Below are 27,890 nucleotides of genomic sequence, written 5' to 3'. Positions count from 1 at the left end.
CCCAGGCACCTCTCAATTTTATTTTATTTATTTATTTTTTTGCTTTGTATATTGAAGAACTTAAAATATTACATTGTAGTTTCATTTTGTTTTATTTTTTAATTTTTTAAATGCTTATTTTTGAGAGAGAGTGAAAGAGAGAGTCGGGGAGGGGCAGAGAGAGAGGAACACAGAATCTGAAGCAGGCTCCAGGCTCTGAGCTGTCAGTACAGAACCTGACTCAGGGCTTGAGCTCACAAACCGTGAGATCATGACCTGAGCTGAAATCAGACACTTAACTGACAGCCACCCAGGCCCCTGCATTTCTTTTATTATAAGCGAAAATGAATATTTTTCACATGTTGAAAAGCCATTAGTATTTTTTTTCTCCCACAAATTGTCTCTTTATTGATGGTCCCAATTTCTCTATAGGAACTTATTATCTAAGGAGGAAATGAGCTTATTTTCTGTGACATGGGAATATTTCTTCACAGTTCGTTTGCCTTTTGACTTGTCAGTGGTTAATGGGTTTTTTTGTGGGTTTTTTTTGGCCGTTCAGTCATTTATTTTTTATTCTAAAATTTCTGTGTCATCAATTATGTCAATCTTTTCTTTTATGGCTTCTAGGTCTTTGTGATAGGCCTGGAATGGCCTTGCCTGCTCCAGGATTGTTTAAAAAACTATCCCATGATTTCTTACCACATCTGTTGAAACATACACGAGAGTCGAGAGAATAGAATGAGTCAGTGGTGCCCTTGCCAACTTCAACAGTAACCAGAGCAGGGCCGGGGCCTTAGTTCATCTGTCCGCCGCCCCTAAACCCCCGCCATTGCTTTGAAACCTATCCCAAACATATAATTTTATGGTTTTTTAATGCTTGAACTTATACCATCTGGAGTTATTTTGTTTTATTATTTTTAAATGATTTTATGTATTTCTTTATTTTTAAATGTTTATTTATTTATTTTGAGAGAGAGAGAGCATGAGCAGGGAAGGCACAAAGAAAGGGAGAGAGAGCTCTGTGCTGTCAATGCAGAGCCCAGTGCGGGGCTCGAACTCACGAACTGTGAGATCATGACTTGAGTCGAAATCAAGAGTCAGATGCTTAACATAGCCATGCAGGGGCCCCTAGATTTTATTTAATGTTAGGCAACATCTACACCCAACTGGGGGCTTGAACTGAATCCTGAGATCAAGAGTTGCATGCTCTAACGACTGAGCCAGCCAGGCGCCCCCCTCTAGAACGATCTTAGAGTTAGAGCCCCAACTTTGCTTTTTGGAGATAGCTAGTCCATTCTCCAAATGGTTTATTGAGTAAACCATCTTTTTTAAAAATCTTTTTTTAAATCTTTATTTATTTTTGAGGGGGGAGGGGCAGGGAGGGGGTGGACAGAGGATCTGAAGCAGGCTCTGCGCTGATAGCAGCGAGCCCAATGCAGGGCTTGAACTCAGGAACTGTGAGATCACCACCTGAGCCAAAATCAGACGCTCAACCGACTAAGCCACCGGGGCGCCCCTTGAGTAAACTGCCTTTTATCCACAGATTTGAACTGCCACGTGTAACAAACATTAAATTCCCATATGCATTTGTGTCTATTCCTGTCTATTCTGTTCCACTGATTCATCCCTGTATATTCATGCTCTGAGACCACACTCTTCTGCTGGTTGTAGCTCCACAATACATTTCGGTACTAAGTTAGACTATTCTCCAAAGGATGATTTGGATGTAAGCCTCCCCTGGTTATTTGCGGACACCGTCTGAGACACGATGTACAGTTACCCCAGGACAGTCCGTACACCAGCCTTAGCCATAACCATGTCCCATGGACACTCTAGCTTGGATAAGGCATAGCATCACGCTGGCAACCAGACACTTGGGTCCAAGTCCTGGCTTTGCCACTGACAGCCGGGTGACCCTGAGCAGCCCACCTTCCCCTTCAGAGCCCCTGCTTAGAACTAGCCCCTCCCTGCTAGTTCCCGTGCTCTGCAGCTCTAAGATTTTAGGGAGAGGGGCCTGGGGAGTATCAGCCCAGATTATGAAAGGACAGCCGGTGCTCGCTTCTACAGGAAGTCCTGTAGATAACACAGGAGATTGGCTTGCTGGGGAACGGAAAGGGCGATTAAGTAAGAGACAAGACTGTTAACAGTTCCAGAGCTCGTGGGCTCCTGGGGGCAACGGTTACCCCACCACCAGGTCCAGGAGGCCAGCACTGCGTGCCCGACCGGGAGCCTTTGAGAGGTGGGAGTCACCAGCGTGGCAATGCTTTCTTTTCTTTAGGAGGGGTGGGGATGGGGGAAGGAGCAGTGGTCCCCATCTGGCTCCTGTGACGAGGGTGCAAAGGTCTGAGCCCTCTTTTCTTGAGAATTGGGAGCTCCCTGCATGGTCTGATGAAGGTACTTGGACAGGGGACTGGGATAGATCGCCTCCCTCAGATGGCTGCGTGACCCTGGGCAAGTCACCCAGCTTCTCAGAGCCTTGGTTTCACTATCGAGTCAGCGAGGGGAAGAGAGAGGGTGAGTAGACCAGAGCCAGGCACTCAGTGGTCTCTCAGACCCACCATGCTCGACAATTTGGGTTCTGTGGCTGTCACTATTGTTTTCAGTTATTGGAGAAAGTGAGGTGAAGGGCAGAAGGGGCATCTCCTTGCCCCTTTGGTGAGAAGAAGATGGAGTTAGGGAAGCCGTATGCTAGCTGTCGCCTACCCCATTTTTTTAAATGTTTATTTATTTTTGAGACAAAGACAGAGTGCAAGCAGGGGAGGGACAGAGAGANCCCCCAGTCCCCCCCCCCCCCCTATTTTTCTTAAGTGGCTCTCCGCTCCCTGACCCAAAGCACGTAGTGCCTGCTCCCCTAACCCAGTCCCACAGTGGTTCCTATAGATGCCTGGGAGTGGGATCCCTTCTCTCTCGAGTTTGGCTTCCACATTTGTGTGGTTGCTTGGGCGAGGGAGGTGGGGAGAGGTGGTAAGGCTGAGGGTGCGTGTGCGTGTTCCTGGTCATGAGGGGCGCTGACTGTCAAGGGTGTGAGGTAGCGATGATGGGGGTGGGGGGGTGCCAGAGGATGGAGGGGTCCCCCTGCTGGCTGACTCGGAGAGGTGTTGTCCTGAGTGACTGCCAGCGGGCAGGGGCCTTCGCCGTGCCCATGACCTGTGAGGGGTTGTCCTGTCAGACCCATGAGGGAGGGGTCAGTGGTGGCTGAGCGGGAGCTGGCTGACAGGGAGCACGTGTGTGAGTGACCCGCTGCCTCTGAGGGGTCATGCCTGGCCACAAAGGGGACGCAGCTGTTTTAAGGGTTGCTGCAAGGCCATGAACGGGGAGTTGGCCATCCCCGACTGGAGGTGTTTGTACTTGGAGGCAGGGCTGGTGGCGCGCGCGGCATCTGCTGCCCTTCTACCCCGGGGCCTCCTGCCAGGCAGGGGGTGGTGCCTCCGGGCGGCCCTCCAGGGAAAGGACTGGGTACTGGGGCTGTAGCTGAGTGGGAGCCGGTGAAGTGTCCAGAAGCTGCTGCCTTCTTATAAAATGCCAGGGAACTGTTGGAAACGGGCCATGGTGACGCAGTTCGACCAGGAGCTCCCTGGAACGGATGTCAAGAACAACCCCTATCCTGGGATACGGCCACAGGGAATTTGTTTTGGGATTCTCATCTCCTTCACTCGCAGGAGCCTGACAGGCTCAGTGACATGGCGCCCGTATCATTATAAACCCTTCCCCCAGGGCTTTGGTTCTAGAAGCTTCCACTCTGAGAGTCTTATCTTGCTGCCTCGTGCGTGTTATCTCCATCGGCGGAAATACACGTGCAACTTGAGTTTCCAAGCCTCACACCTACAAGCGAGGCCTGATTGCTTGGCCCTGCTCCAAAGCCCTCGTCTCACGCATCGGCGGCAGTCATCTGTGGCCCGCAGAGGGGCCTTCGGCCCACCCAGGGGGAGCCTCTCTGGGAAGTGGTCTTGGGGAAAGCCCGTCGCACACAAACCAGCAAAGTGGATCCTGGGCCAGTTCCACTACTGGTGTCATGGCCAGGGCAGGTCTCTTGCTACTCAGAGCCCCCCCTCCCTCAGTTTCCTCATATGTCAAGTGGGAATCAATGGAATCTGTCCAGTACCTGGCTTTTATGAGGCTCAAATGGAATTTCGCCCCCACCTAATGGTGTCACCCCTATTATCAATGCCTCCTTCACTGTGTGCCAGGTACTGCTGTGAGTGCTTCCGGTGAGCCATGTAGTCAACAAGTATTTGCTGAACACCAGCTGTATGCAAAACACTGCTTGAGGCATTCGGTAATTAGATGAACGCAGTAAACAAAAGAGCACAGTTTCAACTCATGGGAGGCTTATATTTCAGTAAGAGTCGAAGATGGGAAAGTGACAAAGTAAGTGACTAGAAGACTCTATTCTGAGAAGGTGACAAGTGCTAAGAGGAAGTAAAGCCAGAAAGGGAGGTGGGCTGTGCTGGGGAATGGGAGGCGGTGTTTCACCTTGAATTATCACATCTAAGCCTCACAGCAGCCCTGGGGGATAGACTATAGTCCCTTGTTCCAATGAGGAAACAGACATGGGGGGGGAAAAGGAACAGACACAGGAACGTTAAGTGACTTGCCCAAGGTCACATGGCTAACTAGCGGCAGGGCTGGGAATGGCAGACGTCTGTCTGACTCCAAAGCACTGTGACTGGAAGTCACTTCCTCCCTTGGGCCTCCTTTTCCATGTCTATGATTCAAGAGCATGGGATGGACTGCCAGGAGGAAGGGGGACCTCTTCCCAGTTCACCTAGTGGGACCATGTCATCGCCGCAGGACTGCTAGCCGCGGTGCTGGAGTTCAGTCGGTGCTCAGTAAATGCTTGTCACACAAGCGCATGCTAGATCTTGGGAAGGGTCTGGGCAGAAGGCAGTCTTTGGGCAGAGTTATGCCGCGCTGCTAACTGTCCTGTGTGGGGCGGGGTGGGGGGCAGCCCTGACTTGTGGCATTTGCTGGTTCACATGGCTTAAATATTCCCACGGCGGCTGATCTCAAGCCACCATACTAGGAAGAAATGTGCACAGTGGGCTTTTGCAAGCCCCTCAGATCTGACTCTGCAATTGTCATCTCCGATCTTAAAACTGCATCTGAAACAGATTTGGAAGGCCCCAAGAGAGAGAGACAAGACAGTAAGATGGAGACCAAAAAATACAGGAAGCAAGAGAAAGACTGATGGAGAGAGAGCGAGAGATTCTACTTCGTTTTGAAGGCTGAGGGATTCCACAGACTGGGGAATTGCTTCATTCAAGTCCTATGCAACCCATGTGAGAGAACTTGCCCAAAGGGAGGCTAGACCTGTGGTCCCGGCCCCTGGAATAAGCCCTCCATCCCTGGAACGGAGTCCCCTGCCCCGTCCACTCAGCCTGTCTGTGATCTTTCACCCCAGCGGAGAAAGCCCAGAGGGATCTTGTTCCTGCTGATCAGTTCCTTTGCATATGCTGTTCACTGCTTCTAAATCCCACCTGCCTCCTTTAGAGCTTGGCCGAGTCCCGTGGCCCGCAGGAAGCTGTCGGAGGGGTCTCTGTGCACACCTAGCTCCTCCCGTCCCATACAGTTCCATGTGCCTCAGATTTACCCCCCCCACCCCCCAGGACAGGCCCAAACTACACCCCTTCCAGACTCCAGCCTCCCTCTCTTCTGTCCTTGGAGTCTCACCTAAACAAATCCTTATCCATCCAAATCCTTAGCAATTGGCTGACCTAAGACCTTCAACAACAGTGGGGAGGACCCCGATTAATGAATTGGACAACGCTTTCTTGAGCACCTACTGTGTGCTAAGGAGCTGGGGGCAGTGTGGAACCAAGGTGCACAGTGACATCCATAGCTGGGGCCCAGGGCATCATGGGGCCACAGACTAGGGGGCACTGAACCCTGCTTGAAGCATGGGGATGGCTGCAGGGAAGGCTTCTTGGAGGAGGTGGCCTCTTAGGTGAGGGAGGAAGAGGCATCAGTTGGGTGGGGGATAAGAGAGTCAGAGAAGCTGGGGCAGAGGAAGCAAGGTGGGAGGGAGTCTGATATTCCAGGAATGGAAGTGGTTCGCAAGGGCCAGACCTCCCCTTGTGAGAGCAGAGCAGGTGAAACAGGGCCGCATGGGGCCAGGCCCTGAGAGCTACTGATTCCCGGTGTGGTGCGTGTGTGGAAGAAGCAAGGAACTGGTGTTGAAGAGGAAAAAACAGGTTGGAGGTCAGGTGAGACAGAGGGAGAAGGTATCCCTGTCACCCCCTGCCGAGGTGAGATGTGAGCAGCAGGGGAGAAGGCTCAGGCAGCGAGATCCTGGATGACACTGTGTCCCCACCCCCCAGCTCAAAGCATAGAACGTATCCTGCACAGGCCTCTTTCAGACGATGGCTAGAGAAGCCTGCTTGCTTGCTTGCTGTTCCCTTCCTTCCTTCCTTCCTTCCTTCCTTTTTAAATATTTTTTAATATTTATTATTTAATTTTTGAGAGAGAGAGAGAGAGCAGGGGAGGGGCAAAGAGAGGGAGACACAGAGTCCAAACCAGGCTCCAGGCTCTGAGCTGTCAGCATAGAACCCAATGCAGGACTCACTCATGAACCGTGAGATCATGACCTGAGCTGAAGTTGGACACTTAACCAACCAAGCCACCCAGGCGCCCCACCCCCCTCTTTTTAAAGTAGGCTTCATGCCCAGTGAGGAACCCAATGTGGGGCTTGAACCCACGACCCTGAGACCAAGACCTGAGCTAGATGAAGAGTCGGACCCCCAACCGACTGAGCCACCCAGGCGCCCCCAGAGAAGACTTTTGACGGGCAAAGATCTGAAAGAGATGAGGGCACATAGAGAGTTTGGGGGGAGAACATTCCCAGCAGAAGGAACAGAAAGGGGGAAGGCCTCGTTGCCGGAGGCCATGAGGTTGGGTAGGGCCATGAGGTCGTAGAGGCCAGCTGGGGTCCAATCAGCTTCATCAGCCATGGGGTGTTTTCTCCAGGAGTCGCCAGAGGGTTTGCGGCAGAGTGACTGTGTTCTGCGGCCCGGCACCGCCTGACCACTCTTCTGTCCCCAGGCTGAAGCGGTATGGAGAGCGAACAGAGAGTGTCCCGAAAAGGCCGTAAACTGGGCTCCAGCCGCCGCCGGCAGATGCGAGAAGCAGCTGACAGCCCGGATGCCCCCGTGGCCTCAGAGCCAGAGTCCTGGCCCCCGCAGGCGGCCGTGGAGCTGCAGGCCTTCTTCCAGGACTGTGGTGCCAAGGAGAGGGGCTTTGTCACCCGCGAGGACCTGGCGGTGAGTCCCAGTCCCTAGCTCATCCTGACTCCCCTTTCTTTTCTTTTTTTAATGTTTATTTATTTTTGAGAAAGAGAGAGAGAGCAAGGGAGGGGCAGAGAGAGAGGGAGAGGATCCGAAGCGGGCTCCTTGCTGACAGCACAGAGCCCGATGTGGGGCTTGAACCCACAAACCACAAGATCATGACCCGAACTGAAGTCAGACGCTTAACTGGCTGAGCCACACAGGCGTCCCCTGAATCTGTAGCTTCCTGAGACTTCCCATCCCAGGAAGGCAGGGCCTGCCTGCCCTTTCTTCTTTCTCTCTTCCAAAATTTGCTCTCAAAGAGGAACTCTCGGGCACTGTTGGTGGGAATGTAAATTGGTGCAGCCACTGTGGCAAACACTATGGGGATTCCTCAAAAATTTTGAAATAGAAAAATACCCCCACTATCCAATAATTCAACTACCTGGTATCTACCCAAAGAAAACAAGAACACCAATTCAGAAAGATATATGAACCCCTGTGTTCATTGCTGCGTTATTTACAATAACCAAGATATAGAAGCAACCTAAGTGTCCACTGATGGATGAAAGGATAAGGAAGATGTGGTATATAAATACAATGAAGTCTTAGTCATACAAAGAAGGAGATCTTCTCATTTGTGGCAACATGGATGGGCCCAGAAGGTTTTATAGTAAGTGAAATAAGTCAGAGAAAGACAAATACTATATGATTTCACTTATATGTAGAATTAAAATCGAAACAATGGAACAAGCAAACAAAAAGCAGAAACAGGCCCATAAAACAAACTGGTTGCCAGAGGGAGGTGAGTAGAAGACTGGCAAGGGGTGCCTGGGTGGCTCAGTCAGTTGAGCATCAGACTTCAGCTCAAGTCATGGTTTCACGGTTTGTGGGCTCGAGCCCCACATCGGGCTCTGTGCTGACAGCTCGGAGCCTGGAGCCTGCTTTGGATTCTTTGTTTCTCTCTCTCTCTACCCCTCCCCGGCTCGCACTCTGTCTCTCTGTCTCTCTCAAAAATAAATAAACATTGGGAAAAATAAAAGGTCAGGTGAAATGGGTGATGGGAAGCAGGGAGTAGAGGCTTCCAGTTATGGAAGTCATGGGGATGGAAGGCACAGCATTGGGAATACAGTTAAGAGTATCGTAGGGGCGCCTGGGTGGCTCAGTCGGTTGAATGTCCAACTCTTGGTTTCAGCTCAGGTCCTGATGATCTCCCTACGTCGGGCTCTATGCTGACACTACAGAGCCTGCTTGAGAATCTCTCTCTCCTTCTCTTTCTCTACCCCTCCCCAGCTCATACCCTCTCTCACTCTCTCTCTCTAAAAAAAAAAAAAAAGTATTGTAATAGTGTTGTATGGTGGTAGCTACACTTGTGGTGGGTACAATATAGACTTGTCAAATCACTATACTGTATACCCGAAAGTAATGTATCATTGTGTGTCAACTACACTTCAATTAAAAATTAACTAATTAATTAAAATATAAAGATCAGTGGGCAAAAAGCACAATGTATATATCAGGCATTTATGTTTGTATGCAAAGAAATGTTTTCCATTGTTTTGTTTTGTTTTGTTTTTTGTTTTTTTGAGCTGGTTGCCTGAAGAACACATTTGTTACATGATAACATTAATGTTTTTGTTTCTGGCACAAAGTATTACTTTTTTTTAAGATTCAAGTTAGTTAACTCACAGTGTAGTATTGGTTTCAGGAGTAGAATTTAGTGATTCACCACTTACATATGACACCCAGTGCTCATCCCGACAAGTGCCCTCCTCAATGCCCATCATTCATTTAGCCCATCCCCCCACCCAGCACCTCACCAGCAACCCTCAGTTTGTTCTCTGTATTTGTCTCTCTTCTGTTTTTTTTGATGTTTATTTATTTTTGAGAGAGAGACAGAGTGTGAGCAGGAGAGGGGCAGAGAGAGAGGGAGAGACAGAATCCAAAGCAGGCTCTAGGCTCTGAGCTGTCAGCACAGAGCCGCAGGTGCGGCTCGAACTCATGACATGAGTCGAAGTTGGACACCTAACCAACTGAGCCACCTGGGTGCCCCTGTATTTAAGAGTCTCTTATGGTTTGCTTCCCAAAACGTTCTCTGTTAATGGACAAATACACATGATTTCTGAGGCAAGTAAATAAATTAAAAAAAAAATTGCTCTCAGAAAACGTGAGGGATTTGTTTATATTAATGTGTAAATGGCTGACAAGACATTCTGTGTGCCACTCTTCCAGAAACATGTGCATTTTAACAAAGGAAAGGCCTTCAAGCCAAAGAAGGAACTTGCGAATGATAGAATTTCGGGCCCATCGAGCAGGGGAGTTTATCTTGGGGAACAGAGTCCTGGAAGCCAAACCATGTCGATGACTGTAAACATCAGCGAAACTATAAGATCAGCGTGGTTGTGTGTCCCAATAATGAGCCTGAGGCTCTGGCCTAGACTGACATTGACCAGGTCTTCTTTGGTTTTTCCTCATTCCCTGCAAAGGGGCCCATGAGGGTTGTGGAGTCACATTGGGCCTGCCCGTCTCCTCCGGACACTGCTCCATGCTCCAGACCTTGTCCTTCCCCCATCAGAACTGACCTTTCTTGTGTTCCAGACTCAGGGCCACAAGGTACAAATAAATGGCTGATGTTAATCGGGGCACCTGGGTGGCTCAGTCGGTTAAGTGTCTGACTTCGGCTCAGGTCACGATCTCACAGTTCGAGAGTTCGAGCCTCGTGCCAGGTTCTATGCTGACAGCTCAGAGCCTGGAGCCNAAGACATTTTTTTAAATAAAATAAAATTTTAAAAAATTAAAAAAAAATCTTCAGGGGCACCTGGCTGGCTCAGTCAGTAGAGCATGTGACTATTGATCTCGAGGATCATGAGGTCAAGCCCCCACATTGGGTGTAGAGATGACTTTAAATAAATAAATAAGACTTTCTAAGGGGAGCCCCTGCCAACTCCCTAGAATAATTCAGTCTTAAAAAATATATATATACATAATTTTCAAAAAGATAACAAATAGACTTTCAAGTAACTATAAAATCAACGCTTATCAAAGGTCTTATCTAATGAATTATTACTGTTAATTAGTGAAGGAGCCAGTAAGATGTTACAACTGGCCCAAAAAAGTATGTGAGGAGCTAGGATACAGTATTTAAAGGCAATTTGACAGCACTGTGTTAGGATAAGATTGCTGAGTTCAATTTTTAACATGGCTGATTTCCCACAGGCCATAAATCTTTGGGATTATCTGTTCTACTAGATGAAAATTATTTTCATCTCTCCTGGGCAAAAATCTACAAGTTAACAAGTAACTTCAGCAAGCCTGGGACTTTTAATTAAAGATAAACAATGAGACGGACTGAGCGCATTCCTCTAGTCTAGACAATGCTTGAAGGGACACGCTCTCTCTACCTTTCGACCCGGTTTCCAAGTCTCCAATTATTCACGTAATTTTCTGTGATGATAAATAATCTCCCAAGCTTATTCTCAACATAAAAGAGCCTTTTATATTGAGAAAGTTTTCCGTAAGTGCATCCTTGAGTGTGCTCTACAAATCTAGACTTCGAAGGTATGAAACCATTTTAGCTCTGTCTAAAAATTTTCACACAGAACCTTAGATTTAAAACCTCTATTATTTGCTCTTCTGGGTAGAGTGAATGTTTGTCCCAGTTTCCCCGGGACTGGAGGGGTGCCTGGGATGGGAGACTTCCGGTGTTCCAACTGGGAAAGTCTGGGGCAGACTGGGTCTTGCTGGCCACCCTAGTTTCTACCCTCAGGCCAGGAAACTAAACCCAAGACTTTTCTCTCCACCAACTTTTTACCTGCAGCCCCTATAAATGCAAGCGGTTTCCTTTCTTCTTGGGGTTCCCAATTTTTCTAAGGTCCCTCTCCTGCCCAGAAGTGGCCTTCTTTATCAACTGGTTCCTGGACAGGTTTTTGGAAGGGTTTCACAGACATTGGTTCCATGGCTGCTCTTTACAATAGACTTGTCATGTCTGATTAAGTGAGAATCATTCTCCTCCATGACTCTCTGGTTACACAGTTGATTCATCCAACTATATCCCAACAGAAAGGAGGACAGATTCTTACTGAGCCCCTGTAAATAATTCTTTTACCAGGGAAAGTAAGGAGTTCAGCAAAAGTATTGTGTTTTTTTGTTTTGTTTTGTTTTAGTTTTTTAATTCTTGAAAGAGAGACAGCATGAGCAAGGGAGGGACAGAGCAAGTGAGGGACACAGAATCTAAAGCAGGCTCTGGGCTCTGAGCTGTCAGCACAGAGCCTGATGTGGGGCTCGAACCCACAAGCCACGAGATCATTACCTGAGCCGAAGTCAGACTCTCAACTGACTGAGCCACCCAGGTGCCCCCAAAGTATTGGTTTCTAACACAGGAGGGGGTCAGTGAGACTCAGATGGTATTTAAAATGTTCAACCTCAGGGAAGCCTGGGTGGCTAAGTCAGTTAAGCATCCAACTTCGGCTCAGGTCATGATCTCACAGTCCACGGGTTCGAGCCCCGCGTTGGGCTCTGTGCTGACACCTTAAAGCCTGGAGCCTACTTCCGATTCTGTGTGGGTGTGTGTCTCCTTCTGCCCGCCTCCTGCTCACACTCTGTTTCTGTCTCTCTCAAAAACACACAAACATTAAAATGTTTAGTCTCATTTGAACAATTCACTCAGTTCCATGTAATGAATTCTTGTTCTGCTGGATCTCAGGTGAGGTGGCCACTTCTGGACTCAAGAGTACTAGAAATTGTCTGTCCACTAGGTCGGTCTGAGGGTCAGCTGATGTCAGCTCAGAACCCTTGTACCCAAGTGAAGAAACAGAGGCATCAGAAGCATAGAACCTGGTACTGTTCTTTCCCTCAAGGCTTTGGGTCGGCCCTTTGTGGCCTGCAGGTTTTACCTGAGACTTCAGGCCACAGTAGGAAAGCAGAAACTTGGGGCACCTGGGTGGCTCAGTCGGTTAAGTGTCCGACTTCAGCTCAGGTTGTGATCTCACAGTTTGTGGGTTCGATCCCCGCATCGGGCTCTGTGCCGATAGCCAGCTCAGAACCTGGAGCCTGTTTCAGATTCTGTATCTCCCTCTCTCTCTGACCCTCCCCTGTTCATGCTGTCTCCTTCTCAGAAATAAATTTTAAAAAATAATAATAAATAAATTTTAAAAAATACATTAAAATATTTTTAAATAAGGAAAGCAAAAACTTAGTTGGTGATGCAACTAAAAAGCTGTAGTTATTTATTATAATAACTAATAGTATCAGAGTGGAAGAGAGGAAAGTTCTCTGTTGGGACATAGCACATAGCTATTTCATAAGGGTTCGATCAGTGTTCTTCCTGAAGATAAGCGATAGCAAAGACATTGAGAAGTCTCCAGGGCCTTCCCATAAAGCATGCAATTTCTGAAATATTACGTTAATGACATTCTACCTATATAAAGCTTGAATATCTCTTCTGATTTGATAGTTCTTCCAATGATGCTCTTTTATTTTAACCCAAACCATAAACAAACAAGCAAACAAATATATGTTGTTTTTAAATTTAACCTCCACCCTCCTAACCCAAGCCATATTTAATGCCAGATTTTGTTACAGGTTAAACCCTCAGTGTTTATTTTCATCTACATGCAACAAACATTGCAAGATTTCTCTTTATTGGTACAAATCAGTTCGTTGTCTTTTGGGAGCAGATGTTAAACATAACTGTATTAATTAACCTTCATGAATTTGTTTAACTACTTCATAAGTCATCTGTATTGTCCAAAAGAACATTAGAAATATTTCAGCATCAAGGATTTGAAGTGAGAATTTCCTTGTAACTTTTGGAAATTATTTTTTCATATTTTTTACTGAGGCATAATTGACATAACCTTATATTAGTTTCAGGTATACAACGTAATGATTTGATATCTGCATATGTTGCAAAGTGACTAACACATGGCCAGTTAACAGCTGTCACCATACAGTAACAAACATTTTTATCTTGTGATGAGAACTTTTAAGATCTGCTCTCCTAGCTTCTTTCTTTCTTTCTTTCTTTCTTTCTTTCTTTCTTTCTTTCTTTCTTTCTTTCTTTCTTTCTTCTTTCTTTTTTAACATTTATTTATTTTTGAGAGACAGAGTGTGAACGGGGGAGGGGCAGAGAGGGAGACACAGAATCTGAAGGAGGCTCCAGGCTCTGAGCTGTCAGCCCAGAGCCAGACGCAGGGCTCGAACCCACGAAAAGTGAGTTCATGACCTGAGCCAAAGTTGGTCGCTTAACTGCCTGAGCCACCCAGGCTCTTTTGAATATGCAACTCAGGATTATTAACTATTGTCACCAGGCTGTACATGACATCCCCATGACCTATTCATTTTATAACTAGAATTCTGTACTTTTTTTGACCCCCTTCACCCATTTTGCCTACCCCCAATCCTTGCCTCAGGCAACCACAATCTGTTCTCTGTATTCATGAGCTCAGTTTTTTGGTTGGTTGGTTTAGATTCCACACATAAGTGACCTCATTCAATATTTACCTTTTTCTGTGTGACATAATTCACTTAGCATAATGCCCTCAAGGTCCATCCATGTTGTTGCAAATGGCAAGATTTCGTTCTTTTCTGTGGCTGAATAATGTTCCATTGTATATATATACCACGTCTTTTCTATCTGTTCACCCATCTATAAACATTTAGGTTGTTTCTATGCCTTAGATATTGTAAATAATGCTGCAGGGGTGCCTGGGTGTCTCGATCAGTTAAGTGTCTGACTCTTTGTTTTGAACTCTCATGGTTTGTGAGTTCGAGCCCCACACTGGGCTCCACGTCAACAGTGTGTAATCTGCTTGAGATTCTCTCTCCCTCTCTCTTTCTGTCCTTCTTCCTCTCACTCTCTCTCAAAAATAAATAAAATACCCTTAAAATTTTTCTTAAAAATAATGCTGCAATGAACATGGGGGGGTGCATATATCTTTTTGTATTAGTATTTTCATTTTCTTTAGGTAAATATCTAGAAGTGGAATTGCTGGATCATATAGTAGTCCTATTTTTAATTTTTTGAGCAACCTCCATACTGTTTTCCACAGTGACTGCACCAATTTCATTCCCACCAACAGTGCACAAGGGTTTCCTTTCCTCCACATCCTGCCCAACGCTTGTTATTTCGTACCCATAATGCTCTTACAATAGTGGTGAAGCGTTTAATAAATATAGAGAAGGATATCCTAAAATTAAAAAAAATTTTTTCTAAACTTAGGATCTTAATATTGAGAAGGCAAAATTAAAAGAGCCACCAGAGAAGATTTTGGCCACTAGACTGATAGGATCATAGGAACCTTGGAGATAGTACGTGGTTACCTATTTAATCAAAGTGACAATAAAATAAAATATTTTGAGGTAAATGTAGAAGAAGGTAACATGATTACAAGGGTATTTAGCCCTTTCATAGGAGAGGTACCTTAGATTTTTAATTTATTTTTAATGTTTATTTATTTTCGAGAGGGAGTGTGAGCGAGGGGAGGAGCAGAGAAAGAGGAGAGAGAGAGAATACCAAGCAGCCTCCACGCTGATAGTGTAGAGCTCAACACCAGGCTTGACGTCACAAACCATGAGATCATGACCCGAGCCAAAATCGAGAGTCAGACACCCAACTGACTCAGCCACCCATGTGCTCCAGATTTATTTTTATTTTTATTTTTTAAAATTTTTTTTAATTTTTTAATGTTTTATTTATTTCTGAGAGAGAAACAGCTGAGCAGGGTAGGGTCAAAGAGAGAGGGAGACACAGAATCCAAAGCAGGCTCCAGGCTCTGAGCTGGCAGTCAACACAGAGCTTGACGCGGGGCTCGAACACACGAACTGTGAGGTCATGACCTGAGCCGAAGTCAGACGCTTAACCGACTGAGCCACCCAGGTGCCCCTCCAGATTTTTTTTTTTAATTGAAACATGATAAAGCCAAAATAAAGTATAGAAATTTATTCTGTTGAGATATGGAATCATTTATCTGGGCAACTTACACAGAAGATAGTGACCTCTTTTTAACTCTTGCTTAGAGCTCTATGACCAATTTATCATTTTAATAGAGATAGAGCTGAATTCTAGTTTTGCATGCTGAGCATGGAGCCCAACAAGGGGCTCGATCCCATAACCCTGGGATCATGACCTGAGCCAAAATCAAGAGTCGGACGTTCAACTGACTGAGCCACCCAGGTGCCCCTCCTTGCACACCTTTTAAAAAAAGTGTTGTAAAATATACATACCATGAAATTTGCCATTTTAAGCAGTTTTATGTACAGAGTTCAGTGGCATTAGGTATATTTCACATTGTGGAGCAGCCATTACCATCTCCATCTTCCCTAACTGAAACTCTGCCTCAGTTAAACACTCCCGCTCTCCTTCCTCCCCATCCTCTGGAAGCCCCCGTTCTACTTTCTGTCTCCATGAATTGCACCACTCGAATTCCTCATACAACTGAAAAAATACAATATTTGTCTTTTCGTGACTGGCTTCTTTCACTTAGCATAATGTCCTTAACATTCATTCATGTTATATATAGCATGTGTCTGAATTTCCTTCCTTTTTAAGGCTGAATAATATTCCACTGGCCATACAGACCACGCTTTGTCTTTCTGTTCATCCCTCAGTGGATACGTGTGTTGTTTCCATCTTTCGGCTATTATGAATGGTGTCGCTATGAACTTGGATGGACAAATATCTACTTGAATCTCTGCTTCACCTGGCACAACTATTTAAAGTGGCAAGAATGAATTGACTCATCAACATGACTCAAAGGTCTAGCTACTCTCTTGTACGTAACAATAAGAAGTAAAAGGATATAAACTTAAATCATGCATAGCAATCAATGTTTTAGGTTTTCTTTTTTTGAGAGACAGAGAGCGCGTGCGCGCACAGGGGCAGGAGGAGAGGGGCAGAGGGAGAGGAGGGAGAATCTTAAGCAGCCTGCATGCCCAGCACAGAGCCCAACAGAGGGCTTGGTCCTGCAACCGTGACATCAGGACCTGACCCAAAATCAAGAGTAAGACACTTAGCCAACTGAATCACCCAGGTGCCCCAGTGTTTCGGGTTTTCTCAGAAACTGTCCAGGTAGCCAAAAATTCTTTATTTATTTTATTTTATTTTTTATTTTATTTGTTTTGAAAGAGAGAGAGAGATGGGAGGAGGGGCAGAGAGAAAGGGAAAGAGAGAGAATCTCAAGCAGGCTCTGCATTGTCAGTGCAGAGCCCGATGCAAGGCTTGAACTCACGAACCATGAGATCATGACCTGAGCTGAAATCAAGTCAGATGCTTAGCCAACTGAGCCACTCAGGCACCACCAAAAATTCTTTATTAATTCACATTTGTAAAGTTACCTAAGGATCTTGGAATTGTGTAATGAATCAATTTAGTTGAACCCAAATGTACATTTTTATAATCTTAACCATTATGTAATGATTATTTTGGATTATTTGATCAGTAAGACAAAATCAGAAGTGTGGAATATTCAGATTAACTAATTTCTTCATCAAAAAAAATCCAGATCTTATAAAAAGTAAAAGTTATAATTGTATGATACTTAATGTAAAGCAGAGAAAACACAGATATTATTTACATTTTATAAGCAAAATTATTAAGCCAATCTAATTTATCCAAAGATCCACATCAATTACATTAACTTGGTTCCTTTTCTTAATTTTATTTTTATTTTTTAAGTTTTTTAATGTTTATTTATTTTTGAGAGAGATATAGAGAGCACACGGGGGAAGAGCAGAGAGAGAGGGAGACAGAATCCAAAGCAGGCTCCAGGCTTTGAGCTGTCAGCACAGAGCCTGATGTGGGGCTCGAACCCACAAACCATGAGATCATGACCTGAGCTGAAGTTGAACCCTCAACCAACTGAGCCACCCAGGCGCCCCCATTAACTTGGTTCCTTAAAAATCTTTCTGAGCTAGCAATTTCTTGTAAGAGGGATTTTTAAAAAATCTAGCACATTTAAAGCATTAGAAGCTCAGTTTCTTTATTTTCTGTGATTTGCCAGAACATTAGATTTATATAAACACTTCTATGTCTCTATAAACCAATCAACACAGAATACCCTGTAAGAGACCTAGTACTCTAAGTCATTAATACCCTCCAGATGCAGAAAAATATTTCACACTCACAGAAGAATTAAAGGTCTTTCTGAATTACAGACATGTAGACCCACAGAAACAGACACAGTGGCTTCATGCCCCCAACTCACAGGCCACAGGTCAAAAGTAAACAGGCACACAAAACTCACCAGTCCAGATCTCAAAGAGTTGTTCTCCTTCCCAGTGGGTACAAAATGGTTCATCAATTTGGGGCACACATAGACAAACCACCACCACCACCAAAGATCAGCACATCAGGATTTCTGCTGCCTCTTAACCGACAGACACTAGGTCTCCATCATGTGTGCCAGAGAGGTCACAAATGGCCAGTCCATAAAATTGAATTCTCCATCATTGCTGCCACCAAAAATGAAAACAAAAATTAGCAAGGAAAAAAAAAAGGCAATAACGACAAGAGTCAGCAATGGGGCACCTGGGTGGCTCAGTCGGTTAAGTGTCCCACTTCGGCTCAGGTCATGATCTCAGGGTTCATGGGTTTGAGCCCTGCTTTGGGCTCCATGATGATGGCTGGAGCCTGGAGCCTGCTTTGGGTTCTGTGTCTCCCTCTGTGTCTGCTCCCCCCCCCCCCCCCCCTTCGTGCTCTATCGCACCTCTCCAGTACCGCGGGTTACTTGGTTCTGACACCTGAGTTTACTGGGGCATCTCCACAGAACCTCCCAAACTCTTAAAGTATAATTTTCAAAAAGATAAAATTATGACCCTTGGGCAAAAATAAAATAAAGCCATCTCAAAGCTTTTATAAATAAATAAAATGAGCTACACTCATTAATTAATGAGAGATGTTGGGGCACCTGGGTGGCTCAGTCGTTTGAGCGCCGACTTCGGCTCAGGTCATGATCTTGCGGTTTGTGGGTTCGAGCCCCATGTCGGGCTCTGTGCTGACAGCCAGCTCAGAGCCTGCTTCAGATTCTGTGTCTCCCTCTCTCTCTGACCCTCCCCTGTTCATGCTGTCTCTCTCTCAGAAATAAATAAAACATTAAAAATAATAATAAAAAATAAAAAGGTTTAGTGGGCAGCCAGAGTTGAGAAACACTGATCTAAAACTTTCTCTAATCATACACTTAAATATCTTCCCCAAATCTTGAATAACTACCAACACATGTCTTAAAAAAAAAATTAATGAGAGATGTTATGAATGGTTGAAAGAGCATTTTAAAAGCTAAAAGCGTTACAATGAGAGGACTGAGTTTGATTTTTAAAAGCTGGTTAATGTACAACCGGCCATAAATCTTTGAGGTTTTCTGTTTCTGCAGACAAAAATCGTTTACATCTCTCCTAGACAAAATCTACAGGTTAATGTGTGACTTCACTCAATCTGGGACCTCCAGTCTGTGCCAGGGGAGGAAGTGAAGTACATTCCTATAGTCTAGAAGATGCTCAGGTGGCCTTTGCCCCTGCAAAATGCTGAAAGAACGTGCTGTCCACCTTTTGGACTTATTTTCTAATTCCAGATAATTCTTTTGGATACCGATAAACACATTCTGGGGAGGATTAGCTACTGTCCTTTATTAGGATCCTAAAGGGTGAGATTCGGAACAGAGAAGTTTTGACGTTGGTTGGAGAAAGGGAAAAAGTGTGGAGGAAGGTCAAGGTCGTACTGAGGGAGGCTGCCTTGGGTGAGGTCCTGGAGCCTCAAGGGTAGGTCATGGGGCAGTGGGGGCTGGGACTCCAAAGGTGGGGAGAGGGCAGGTAGGAGTGGCTGAAGGCAAACCCTCTTTTTTTATTAAAAAAAGAGTTTTTAATGTTTATTCATTTTTGAGAGAGAGAGAGTCAGAGTGTGAGCAGGGGAGGGGCAGAGAGAGGGAGACAGAACATGAAGGAGGCTTCAGACTCTGAGATGTCAGCACAGAGTCAGACGCAGGACTCAAACTCACGGACCATTGAGATCATGACCTGAGCCAAAGCCAGATGCTCAACCGACTGAGCCACATGGGTGCCCCCAAACACCTCTTTTTTTTGAGGGTGGCCCAGAGCTTTCCCCAGTGGGAACGGCGCCCAAATACTTCTTCCTTGCAGGTGGCCAAGTTCACCTTCCTGGGCAGCGAGGACGAACTGGAGATGATTTTCGACTGGGTGGATGTGGAGCAGAAGGGACGCCTCTCCCTGGAAGACTTCAGCTCTGGGCTCAGTATGTCTGTCCCGGGAGGGCCTCTGGGGACTTGCTGCACAGCCAGCCGCCCTATGCGGTATCCCCAGTATGGGGAGGGGATAGACGACCTTCACACCACGCCTGAGAGCAGTTCAGGGTGTGGACGATAATATGGATTGCTCTAGAGATGAGGATACTAAGCCTGCGTGGGCAGGCAGTGGTTTTAAGACCAAGCTCGGTCTTAAGACTCTAGCCCAGGAGGCCTGCTCACTTCTTTTACCACCAGCGAGAGCAGTTCATTGGCTGAGGGCTCCCCTTACCATACACCTCCTACAGGGAGGACTCCGGGCTTACTTTCTGATGCCTCACTTGTGTTCTCCCAATAAAAGGCTTCCCTTGAGCAAGAAGTTAAGCACCTCCATTCCTGAGACCACGGTCTTATTTCGGCCTGAGGCAGGCTTTGGTTAAGGGAATTCCAGGCCCCAGGGAGCAGCAGAGGGTGATATTTTGTGGTAGAGGGCTTCCCAGAGTCTTTGTCCCCAACACCTGATTCTCAAGGCCGTTCCAAAAGGACCTAAAGAGACCAAGGCTGCCCGGGTACACTATTCCCACTGACCTTCCCAATGGGGGCGGACCTTCCCGCCCAGGGAGTGGAAGGGTGATGTCCTTGCAGAGACCCTGCACACCACAGCTCAGCCTTAAACGTCAGCAAAGCCATCAGGAGTTCTCAGGTCTGCTGAGTCTCCAAAAGTTTGGGGGACAACAGGGATGGAGGCCGGGAATCTGCATTTACTTGTCGTAAAATGGGCAGAGTATATAGCTAGAGTAGATTCTCTTTATTTTTTCATATTTTTATTTTTGAGAGAGACACAGTGTGAGCAGAGTTTGGGCAGAGAGAGAGGAAGACAGAATTCAGAGCAGGCTCCGGGCTCTGAGCCATCAGTACAGAGCCGGATGTGGGGCTCGAACTCACGAACCGCGAGATCGAGACTTGAGCCGAAGTCAGACGCCTAACCGACTGAGCCACCCAGGAGCCCCATAACTTGAATAGATTCTCAATGTTGATATGATGAATGTATGGACATGGCCCTGTATAACTGTGACCAACACGGATACAATTATTTCCCCAAGGGCTGGAGCAGAGCAACATGGGAGATCAAGGGGCTGAGCCCAGCCCCACTCTGCTGCCTTTTGTCTCCTGTCCCACAGAGAACATCTTCGGCTCCGGCACCCATGGGCTCCGCAGAAAGAGGCCAGTGCCCTCCAAGAGAGAGTCTGCAGCCACCAGCTTCCCAGCGCTGGAGGAGGCTGACCCTGAGGAGAAAGAGGCCTTCTTTGCCTTTGTCCAGCAGCTGGGGGCAGGCCACTTACCTCCTGAGTAAGGCTGGTGCTGTGTGCGGGGGCAGGGGGCAGGCAGGGGCAGGCACTGCGGGTCAGTGGGGGCGAGGACTCACCTGGACCCAGTGTCAAGGTGGGAGGCCACCCGATAGAGCTGGGTGCAAATCCCAGTGTGGCCACTTGTTAGCTGTGTGACTGCAGGCCAGCGGCCTAAGCCTCGACCTCTGTTTCCCAGCTGCAGTGAGTTTAAGAGCAATTGTGGGATTAAATGAAGCCGGGTGGGGGGTGTCTGCTCGTGAGGAGTCCCACCCACTGCCACTCGTTCCCTCCCTGTCCTGCCCTATGTGACTGCTCCCCAGGGTTCGCGGGTTGGGGGTATCAGGCTCCCCGGGTACTCACATTCTTAAAAACACGACTCATGGAGGGAGAGGATCCCCCGAAGGAGTGATTTCAGGTACAGTGATGCCCTTGGTTGGGAAGACTTGGAGAAGAGGAGGGCATTTCCTCCAAACTGTCTCAGATCCTGGGCTTGCTCCTGGGGTTCATGCATGCTCAGAGAAGGGGGACCCTGCCCCTCTCACATCTCTCAGGTCCCATTGGGTCTCTTCGAGCCAGCAAGGAAATCGCTTCTGCCCGTGTACCTGCCTCATAGGGCTCTGTGGGGACAGGCGTTCCGAGGGCGGGGCCGGGCATTTGTGGGGGGCAGGGTGGGACTCAGGGTGCAGGCTGGCGGGGCAGGTGTGGTGGGGAGCCATCTGCCCGCTTGGCAGCTTGGCCTGGGCTCAGGCCTGTGGCGTCTGTCTTCATGACTTAATTAAATCCGCGTGAAGGCAGCATTTGTCGAGCGCCAGCCTTGTGCCAGGCTCCAAGCTGATGCTTTGCTGGCAGGCAGGTCACATTCCCCAGAGACTTTTCTGGGCAGGTATTTTACAAATAAGCCCAGAGAGGGCATGGGAGTTACCAAAGTCACACAGCCACAGAGCGGGAGAAGAGAGAAGGCAATGGAAGCCCTGGGCCATCAGGCCCCCAAGCCCCCCCTCCCCCCACCCCATAGCTCGTCCCCGAACCACAGAGAGAGAGTGCCTGGGGGGTTCAAGAAGGGAGAGGGCAGGTCTGGCCAAGGTTCCTGGGGAGGTGGAAGTTTGAATTGTCCCCGGTAGGGTATACACAGGTTTCTGCGGCCCCGGGAGTGGGGGTGGGGGGGGGCAGGTGTCCTGAAGTGTGACCAGTACAACGGAGAAGTGGGGACCCCCTGCCTTCTGGTCCCACCTCACATCTTGTCTCTGGCTCCCCGCTTCCCCAGGCAGGCGGAGGTCTGGCAGCTGTGGAGGGAGCTGCGGAGGGAGGAGCCCCAGCTGGCGGGCAACCTGGAGGGCTTCCTGGCCAGGGTGACCAGCCGCCTGCGGGAGGCCCAGGCCGACAAAGAGGCTCTGGAGCTGACGCTGCAGAAGTGAGTGGGGCACGCGCAGGACCTGCTCTTTGCGTTGCAGCCGGATGTGAACTGGATTCCCTCAGCTCCAGGAGTATGGGGGCGGGGGTTCACCGCGGGGCCTGGGAGCTGGGGGCCGGAGGGCAGAGCTGAGCCGAAGGAAGGGAGGGCTGGGGGGCCTGGTGACGAGGACAGAGCTGGTAACGGGAATAGCCCGCGTGTCTCGGTGCAGGGCCACTCGCTCACGTAGATCAGGAAGTATGTGGCCACCCTGGGTTTGGCGCGGGCATCGCCCTGCCAGGGGGTCTGAGTTGGGGGGCGGGGGCTGGTGACAGCGGGAAGTGGGGACGGAGTGATGGGGCAATAGGGACCATGCGACGGGGCCAGGGGGACCAACACCTTGGCGCTGGTCACAGAAGTCAGCATGACAGGATCGCGGTGACCAACGTCAAGGGCATACGGGTCAGGGGTGTTATTGGGATGAGTGTTCTCAGGGTGGCGGGGGTCAGTGACTGCTGAGGTGAGCGGTGGGGTGGACCCTAAACCCAGGCCCAGACCACCCCTGCCAGCAGCGGGGTGCCAGGGCGCTGACACGCTGCCCACTCGCCACCCCCCTGCCAGGAGGGACTCGGAGCACCATCGAGAGGTGCAGCGGCTCTACGAGGAGGCGGAGCAGCAGATCCTCCGGGAGAAGCAGCGGCTGCAGGCCGAGGTGGCCCCCAGCCCCGGGCAGCCCACCCACCCTGTACCCTGGCCCTGGACTCCTCCGCCGGCTAAGTAGTGGGGCCAGAGCCTGGCCAGTGGGGGCAGCAGGAAGCTGCTGGGCGTGGGTCCTGTTAGCCCTGGACCGGCTGGCATTCCTGGGAGAGGGGGTGGGGTGTGCTGAGCCCGAGCCCCCTGCCCATCGCGGCCAGGCCTCGCTCTCTGGGCCTGTGTCCTCGTTGCCACAAGCTAGACCTGGGATCCCTCTCTGCTGGGACATCCTGGACACTCTGGCCTGGGGCCTGGGTAGGCGGAGCGCAGGGAGGGCCGGCCAGGCCCCGCTGGGGCTTAACATGTGTGGCGCAGGGGGTGAAATTTCTCTGCTCCCCAGAGCGACTCCCGGGGCCTGGCCTTCAGCACCCAGATGCAGGAGGTCCTGGAGGCCAAGGAGCGTGAATATCAGCGGCTGACCGAGGGCCAGAAGCAGGTGAGTGACGGCGCTTCCGCGGGGGCCCAACTTCTGAGCAGTCACAGACTCTGACACCCACTTCCTGAGAATTCATGGGGCTTCCTGGGCTCCCAGAGGAGGGCGGCCCCCTTTTCTGAGATGAGGCCAGGCCGTGCAGAGGGAGCGCTGGGAAGGTCCAGGTTCAAATCCCTGCCGTTGCAATTAAGTGCCATGCAGTTCTGAGTCGATAACTTTGCTTGTCTTGGCCTTCGTTGCCCCATCTGTAAAATGGGAATAGTCACGTCTACTGCCTCTCCCAGGCTAGTTGTGTCAAATGAGGCAATAAATGGGAAAGCACTTCGAAGCAGGAAGGTACTGGGCAAGCACGAGGTCTCCACGTTGGAGAGGCTTTGTGGCACTGGGTTTTTGTCTCCACTGTCTGCTGAGTGACCTCGGGCAGGTTTTTAACCTCTCTGGGCCTTGGTTTCCTCATCGAAGAGACGGATATCAGAACTCTTGCCCTAGGCGTGCATGGGTGGCTGAGTCGGTTGAGCGTCAGGCTTCGGCTCAGGTCATGATCTCCTGGTTCATGGGTTCAAGCCCCGCATCAGGCTCTGTGCTGACAGCTAGCTGCCTGGAGCCTGTTTCAGATTCTGTGTCTTCCTCTCTCTCTGATGCTCCCCTGCTCACACTGTCTCTCTCTCTCTCTCTCTCCCAGAAATAAAAAAAACATTAAAAAATTAAAAAAAAAAAAAAAGAACTCTTGCCCTAGAAGCCGCTGGGATGACAAGTTACCATATTCGAGGGCCTGGCGTGGTGCCCGGCACATAGTAGGTGCTTTACATGTCGCAGTTGTTACTGCCTCTGAATCTGACCTAGCTCCCTGCTGCCCTGGCACCCCAGGCCCCACGGCCTCTGGTCACTTCCAGTTAGCATCATGGCTGAGCCTTTGGGTCTGAGACGCTGCCCTGCCATCCCTTCCTTTCTCAGCTGCCAGACCACTGTCCTTAGTAGGACAATCAGCTTTCCTTCAGCCACGGACAAGGTGCCCAGAGCCATTCCCCCCATTGCCCTTGGCTGGCCCCGCCACCTGGTCTCACCGTCCCAACAGGCTGACTTCCAGGTGCCGGTACAGCCACTGCTCCTTGGAAATTGAGGCAGGCGCCTCTGCCAAGGGAGGAGGCTGGGCTTTCCACATGGGGCCATTCTGTCCCAACCCCCACCAACGTGAAGCTCTCCCCCAAGGTCATTCATTCCTTTACTCAATGATTATTTACGGTGCACCTACTAGTGCCTGGCACTGTTCTAGGTTCTGGGGAACATGATAGACACAAACCCCTGCCCATGGAGTTCCCTCCCTTAGGCAGGAAGATGGATGACCAACAAAATAAGCAACTAAAATCTGTACCATGTGAGATAGTGTTAAGGAAAAGAAGAGAAATTGAGCAGGAAGATAGGAGGGTTTTGACAGGGGGGGTCCAGGAAGGCCTCACTGAGTTGACATTGGAGTAAAGACCGGAAGGAGATGAGGGCTGGGCCATGTGATATCTGGGGAAGAGCAGTCCAGGCAGCTTGAACAGCAAGTGCAAAGGCCCCGAGGTAGACACATGCTATGAATGTTCCAGGAGCATCAAGGAGACAGACCTGTGGCTGGAGCAGACAGACGGAGGGAGGGTAGTGAAGGAGGAGGTCAGAGATGTCACGGGGTGGGAGGGACTCTGCAGGGACCTGGATGCCCCGGTGAGGGTTCTGCCTTCCACTCTGAGTGCTCCAGCTGCGTGCCATCTCCAAGTCATGTGACTTGCTGTTGGCTCTGGAGCTCCCTGCAGACCAGATGGGGTTCGGAGATGAGCAACTATCACAGAGCTTTGAGCGGAGGAGGGTGTGATCCCACTTAGGTGGTGGGCCCTAGTGGTGCCGCAGTTTGTAGTTCTTATACAGCCCTCTCTCCACCCTACCCCGGCGATTCAAGTGTCTCTCCTGGGTGAGGTCATGGAGCTCACTAGGCCAGTAAGGGGTAACCCCCCCATCCTATGTTTTTTCTTAAGTTTATTTTGAGGGAGAGAGAGTATGCAGGGGAGGGGCAGAGAGAGGGAGACAGAGAATCCCAACCAGGCTCCGCACTGTCAGCGCAGAGCCTGATGTGGGGCTGGAACTCACGAACCCTGAGATCATGACCTGAGCCGAGATCAAGAGTCGGACGCTCAGCCGACTGAGCCACCCAGGCGCCCCCCTCCAATCTTATGTTTAAGCCGGGTCTCCAGAAGCCTGGGGTCTATACCCCACGATGGCCTCTGGGGGCTGTGTGTGGCCCTGGAAGGCATGTGCGCATCTCTCTTCATCTCTCTTCCTCTCACGTCGCTTCCTGCAGCTGGAGGCCCAGCTGCACCGCCTCAGCGGCTCACACCAGGCGGCCAGCGCCGAGAACCAGCAGCTTCGGGAGGCCGAGCGTGACCTGGCCGGGCAGCTGGAGGAGGTGCAGGGGAGGCTGCTGGAGACCAGAGGGCAGCTGAATGCCGCCAGGGGCCACGTATCCTGGCAGATGGAGGATGAGCCAAGGCAAGTAGCTGCCACCCCTGGGCTAAGGTGGGGACCAGGGGCTTCCTGAAGGAGGTGAGGGAGTTCTCTGGGGCTCTGGTCAGCATCCGGAACACACCCAGAATCTCCCTCCTGAAGCTTTACAACAATCATTCCCGGCTGACAGTCTCATGCCCGCTTCTCAGGCAGGGAAAGTAAGGCACAGAGAGGGGAAAGTCATGTGTCAAAGTCACATAACTGGGATTACACACACACACACAGTCTAGTGTGGTAATGGATCCCAGGCAGGCACTCACTCTACCTGTTACAGCCCAGAGGAGTGAGATGGGCCAAATGGTCAGGGAAGGCTTCCTGGAGGAGGTGAGGCTTCATATAGGCTCCGAAGGATGGGCAGGATTGTTTGAGGGAGGTGCATGCGGGGTGAGAAGGACTGCCTGGGCAGAGATGGGGGTGGGGTGGGGGGAGGAGGGTGTTGGTGTGACATCTGTCTGCCCCTCTCCTGATCTCAGCTTCCTAAACCCTGTCTAGTGTCCCCAGAGCAGGCGAGGAGAAGGTTGCAGACACCGAGGCAGTGTCCTCAGAGGAGGCTCCCCTGCCTGAACTGTTTGGGGATGAGGACGCCTGGGGTGAGCTTCTGAGCAGCTTCAACGCATCCTCGCGCAGGGCCCTGCAGCTCTCCTGGAGCCCCCCCCAAACCCCAAGAGCCCCCTCAGACTCCCAGACGCCCCTGGTAGTCAGGCAGATCTCCATCTCGGAGCCGCATGCTGTGCTCTTCAGTCAGGAGCCACCTTCAGACCTGGGTGAAGCTCCGAGGAGCCCCCCGGGGGCGTTCCCCGGGGCTGAGGAGGGGACAGGAGCAGACCTAGATGGGCAGGACATCAGCCCAGAGCAGCCCGTCCAGCCTCACCACCCGGAGCCTAAGGAGGAGTCGGGGCCTGGCCCTGAGGCCACCTTCCACGGGAGTTTCCCAGGGGCCCCGACGGAGGAGTCAGGGAGCCTAGTGGCGGCTGCACTCAAAATGCTCGTTCCTGTGGAGGATGCACCCCCTGCCCCGGTGACCTCCTCCCCTCCCCAGACCCCAGCTGGGCCCAGCGAGCAGCTCCAGGCCTCCTACCCAGACGACGAGAGCCCTGGCCCGGGGCCTGTCCCAGACAAGTTGCACAGGCAGAGAGAGGCCCTCCATCAGGACGCGCCCGCCCCTGGCTCCGAGCCAGGACTGGGGTCCCCAGGAGCCGGAGCCCCCACCCCAGGGCTGGCTGAGCCCTCCCAGGACCCGGAGCCTGAGGGTCGGGCTCCCACGGAGGGATTGGAGCGGGGCCAGCTGCGCCCCAATGCGCAGGAGGCCCATCCTGGAGGGCCACGAGAAGCTCACAGCCACGTCCTGGGGCCAGAAGGCCTGCCTGCCCTCTCCCACAGGAGTCTGAAGGAAGAGCCCAAGGTCGAGGAAAGGAAACAGGTGGACGGAGGAAGGCAAGACCTCAGTTCAGAGCAGCCAGCCGAAGGTCATGGCCTGAAAACTGGGCACTCAGAGCTCCCCGAGCAGGATGGTCTACCGGCTCCCCTCTCATATGATGCACCGCAGGCTCAGGCTGTAGCAGAAGCCCCTGCTTCTAGAAAACAGTCTCCCCAGGAGGGGGCTCAGCATGGGGATGGAGCAGGGCCCCCGAAGCCCACACAGAGCCTGCCCCCCATGGCTGAGCTGGAAACCCAGCCTCTGCCCTCACCTACAGCTGCTCCCCCAGGAGAAGAAGGCACCCTACCATCCAGGGCAGAGAACAGACCCGAAGACCCAGGAACTGCTTCCAGGGAGGCTAGGCCGACCCCATCCCCAGGGCCCCTCGCTGCCGCCGCTGCTGCTGGTGAGCCTCCCGCCGACCCTGATCACCTCTTTCACGTCATCTTCCTGGGAGACTCAAACGTGGGCAAAACGTCCTTCCTACACCTGCTGCACCAGAACACCTTCAACCCTGGGCTGACAGCTACTGTGGGTAAGGG

The 27,890-nt window shown here is 50.1% G+C and overlaps 1 protein-coding gene across 1 annotated transcript in view; it reads left to right on the top strand.

Moving 5' to 3' along the window:
- The first annotated feature begins 2,124 nt into the window (after positions 1 to 2,124).
- RAB44 (RAB44, member RAS oncogene family) overlaps positions 2,125 to 27,890 on the top strand; it is a 36,167-nt gene continuing 10,401 nt past the window's right edge. Inside the window, exons 1-9 of the mRNA XM_077754835.1 lie at positions 2,125 to 2,218; positions 7,018 to 7,235; positions 19,368 to 19,479; positions 20,650 to 20,818; positions 22,082 to 22,228; positions 22,829 to 22,919; positions 23,301 to 23,396; positions 25,729 to 25,916; positions 26,424 to 27,883. Of these exons, the coding sequence (XP_077610961.1) occupies positions 7,029 to 7,235; positions 19,368 to 19,479; positions 20,650 to 20,818; positions 22,082 to 22,228; positions 22,829 to 22,919; positions 23,301 to 23,396; positions 25,729 to 25,916; positions 26,424 to 27,883 (2,470 nt within the window). The 5' untranslated portion in view covers positions 2,125 to 2,218; positions 7,018 to 7,028. The remainder of the gene's footprint in view (positions 2,219 to 7,017; positions 7,236 to 19,367; positions 19,480 to 20,649; positions 20,819 to 22,081; positions 22,229 to 22,828; positions 22,920 to 23,300; positions 23,397 to 25,728; positions 25,917 to 26,423; positions 27,884 to 27,890) is intronic.

This window comes from Crocuta crocuta, unplaced genomic scaffold, assembly GCF_008692635.1.
Source record: "Crocuta crocuta isolate KB4526 unplaced genomic scaffold, BGI_CrCroc_1.0 scaffold132, whole genome shotgun sequence".
NCBI lineage: Eukaryota > Metazoa > Chordata > Mammalia > Carnivora > Hyaenidae > Crocuta > Crocuta crocuta.
Note: the sequence above shows the minus strand (reverse complement) of the source record. Positions and strands in the feature narration are given on the sequence as shown.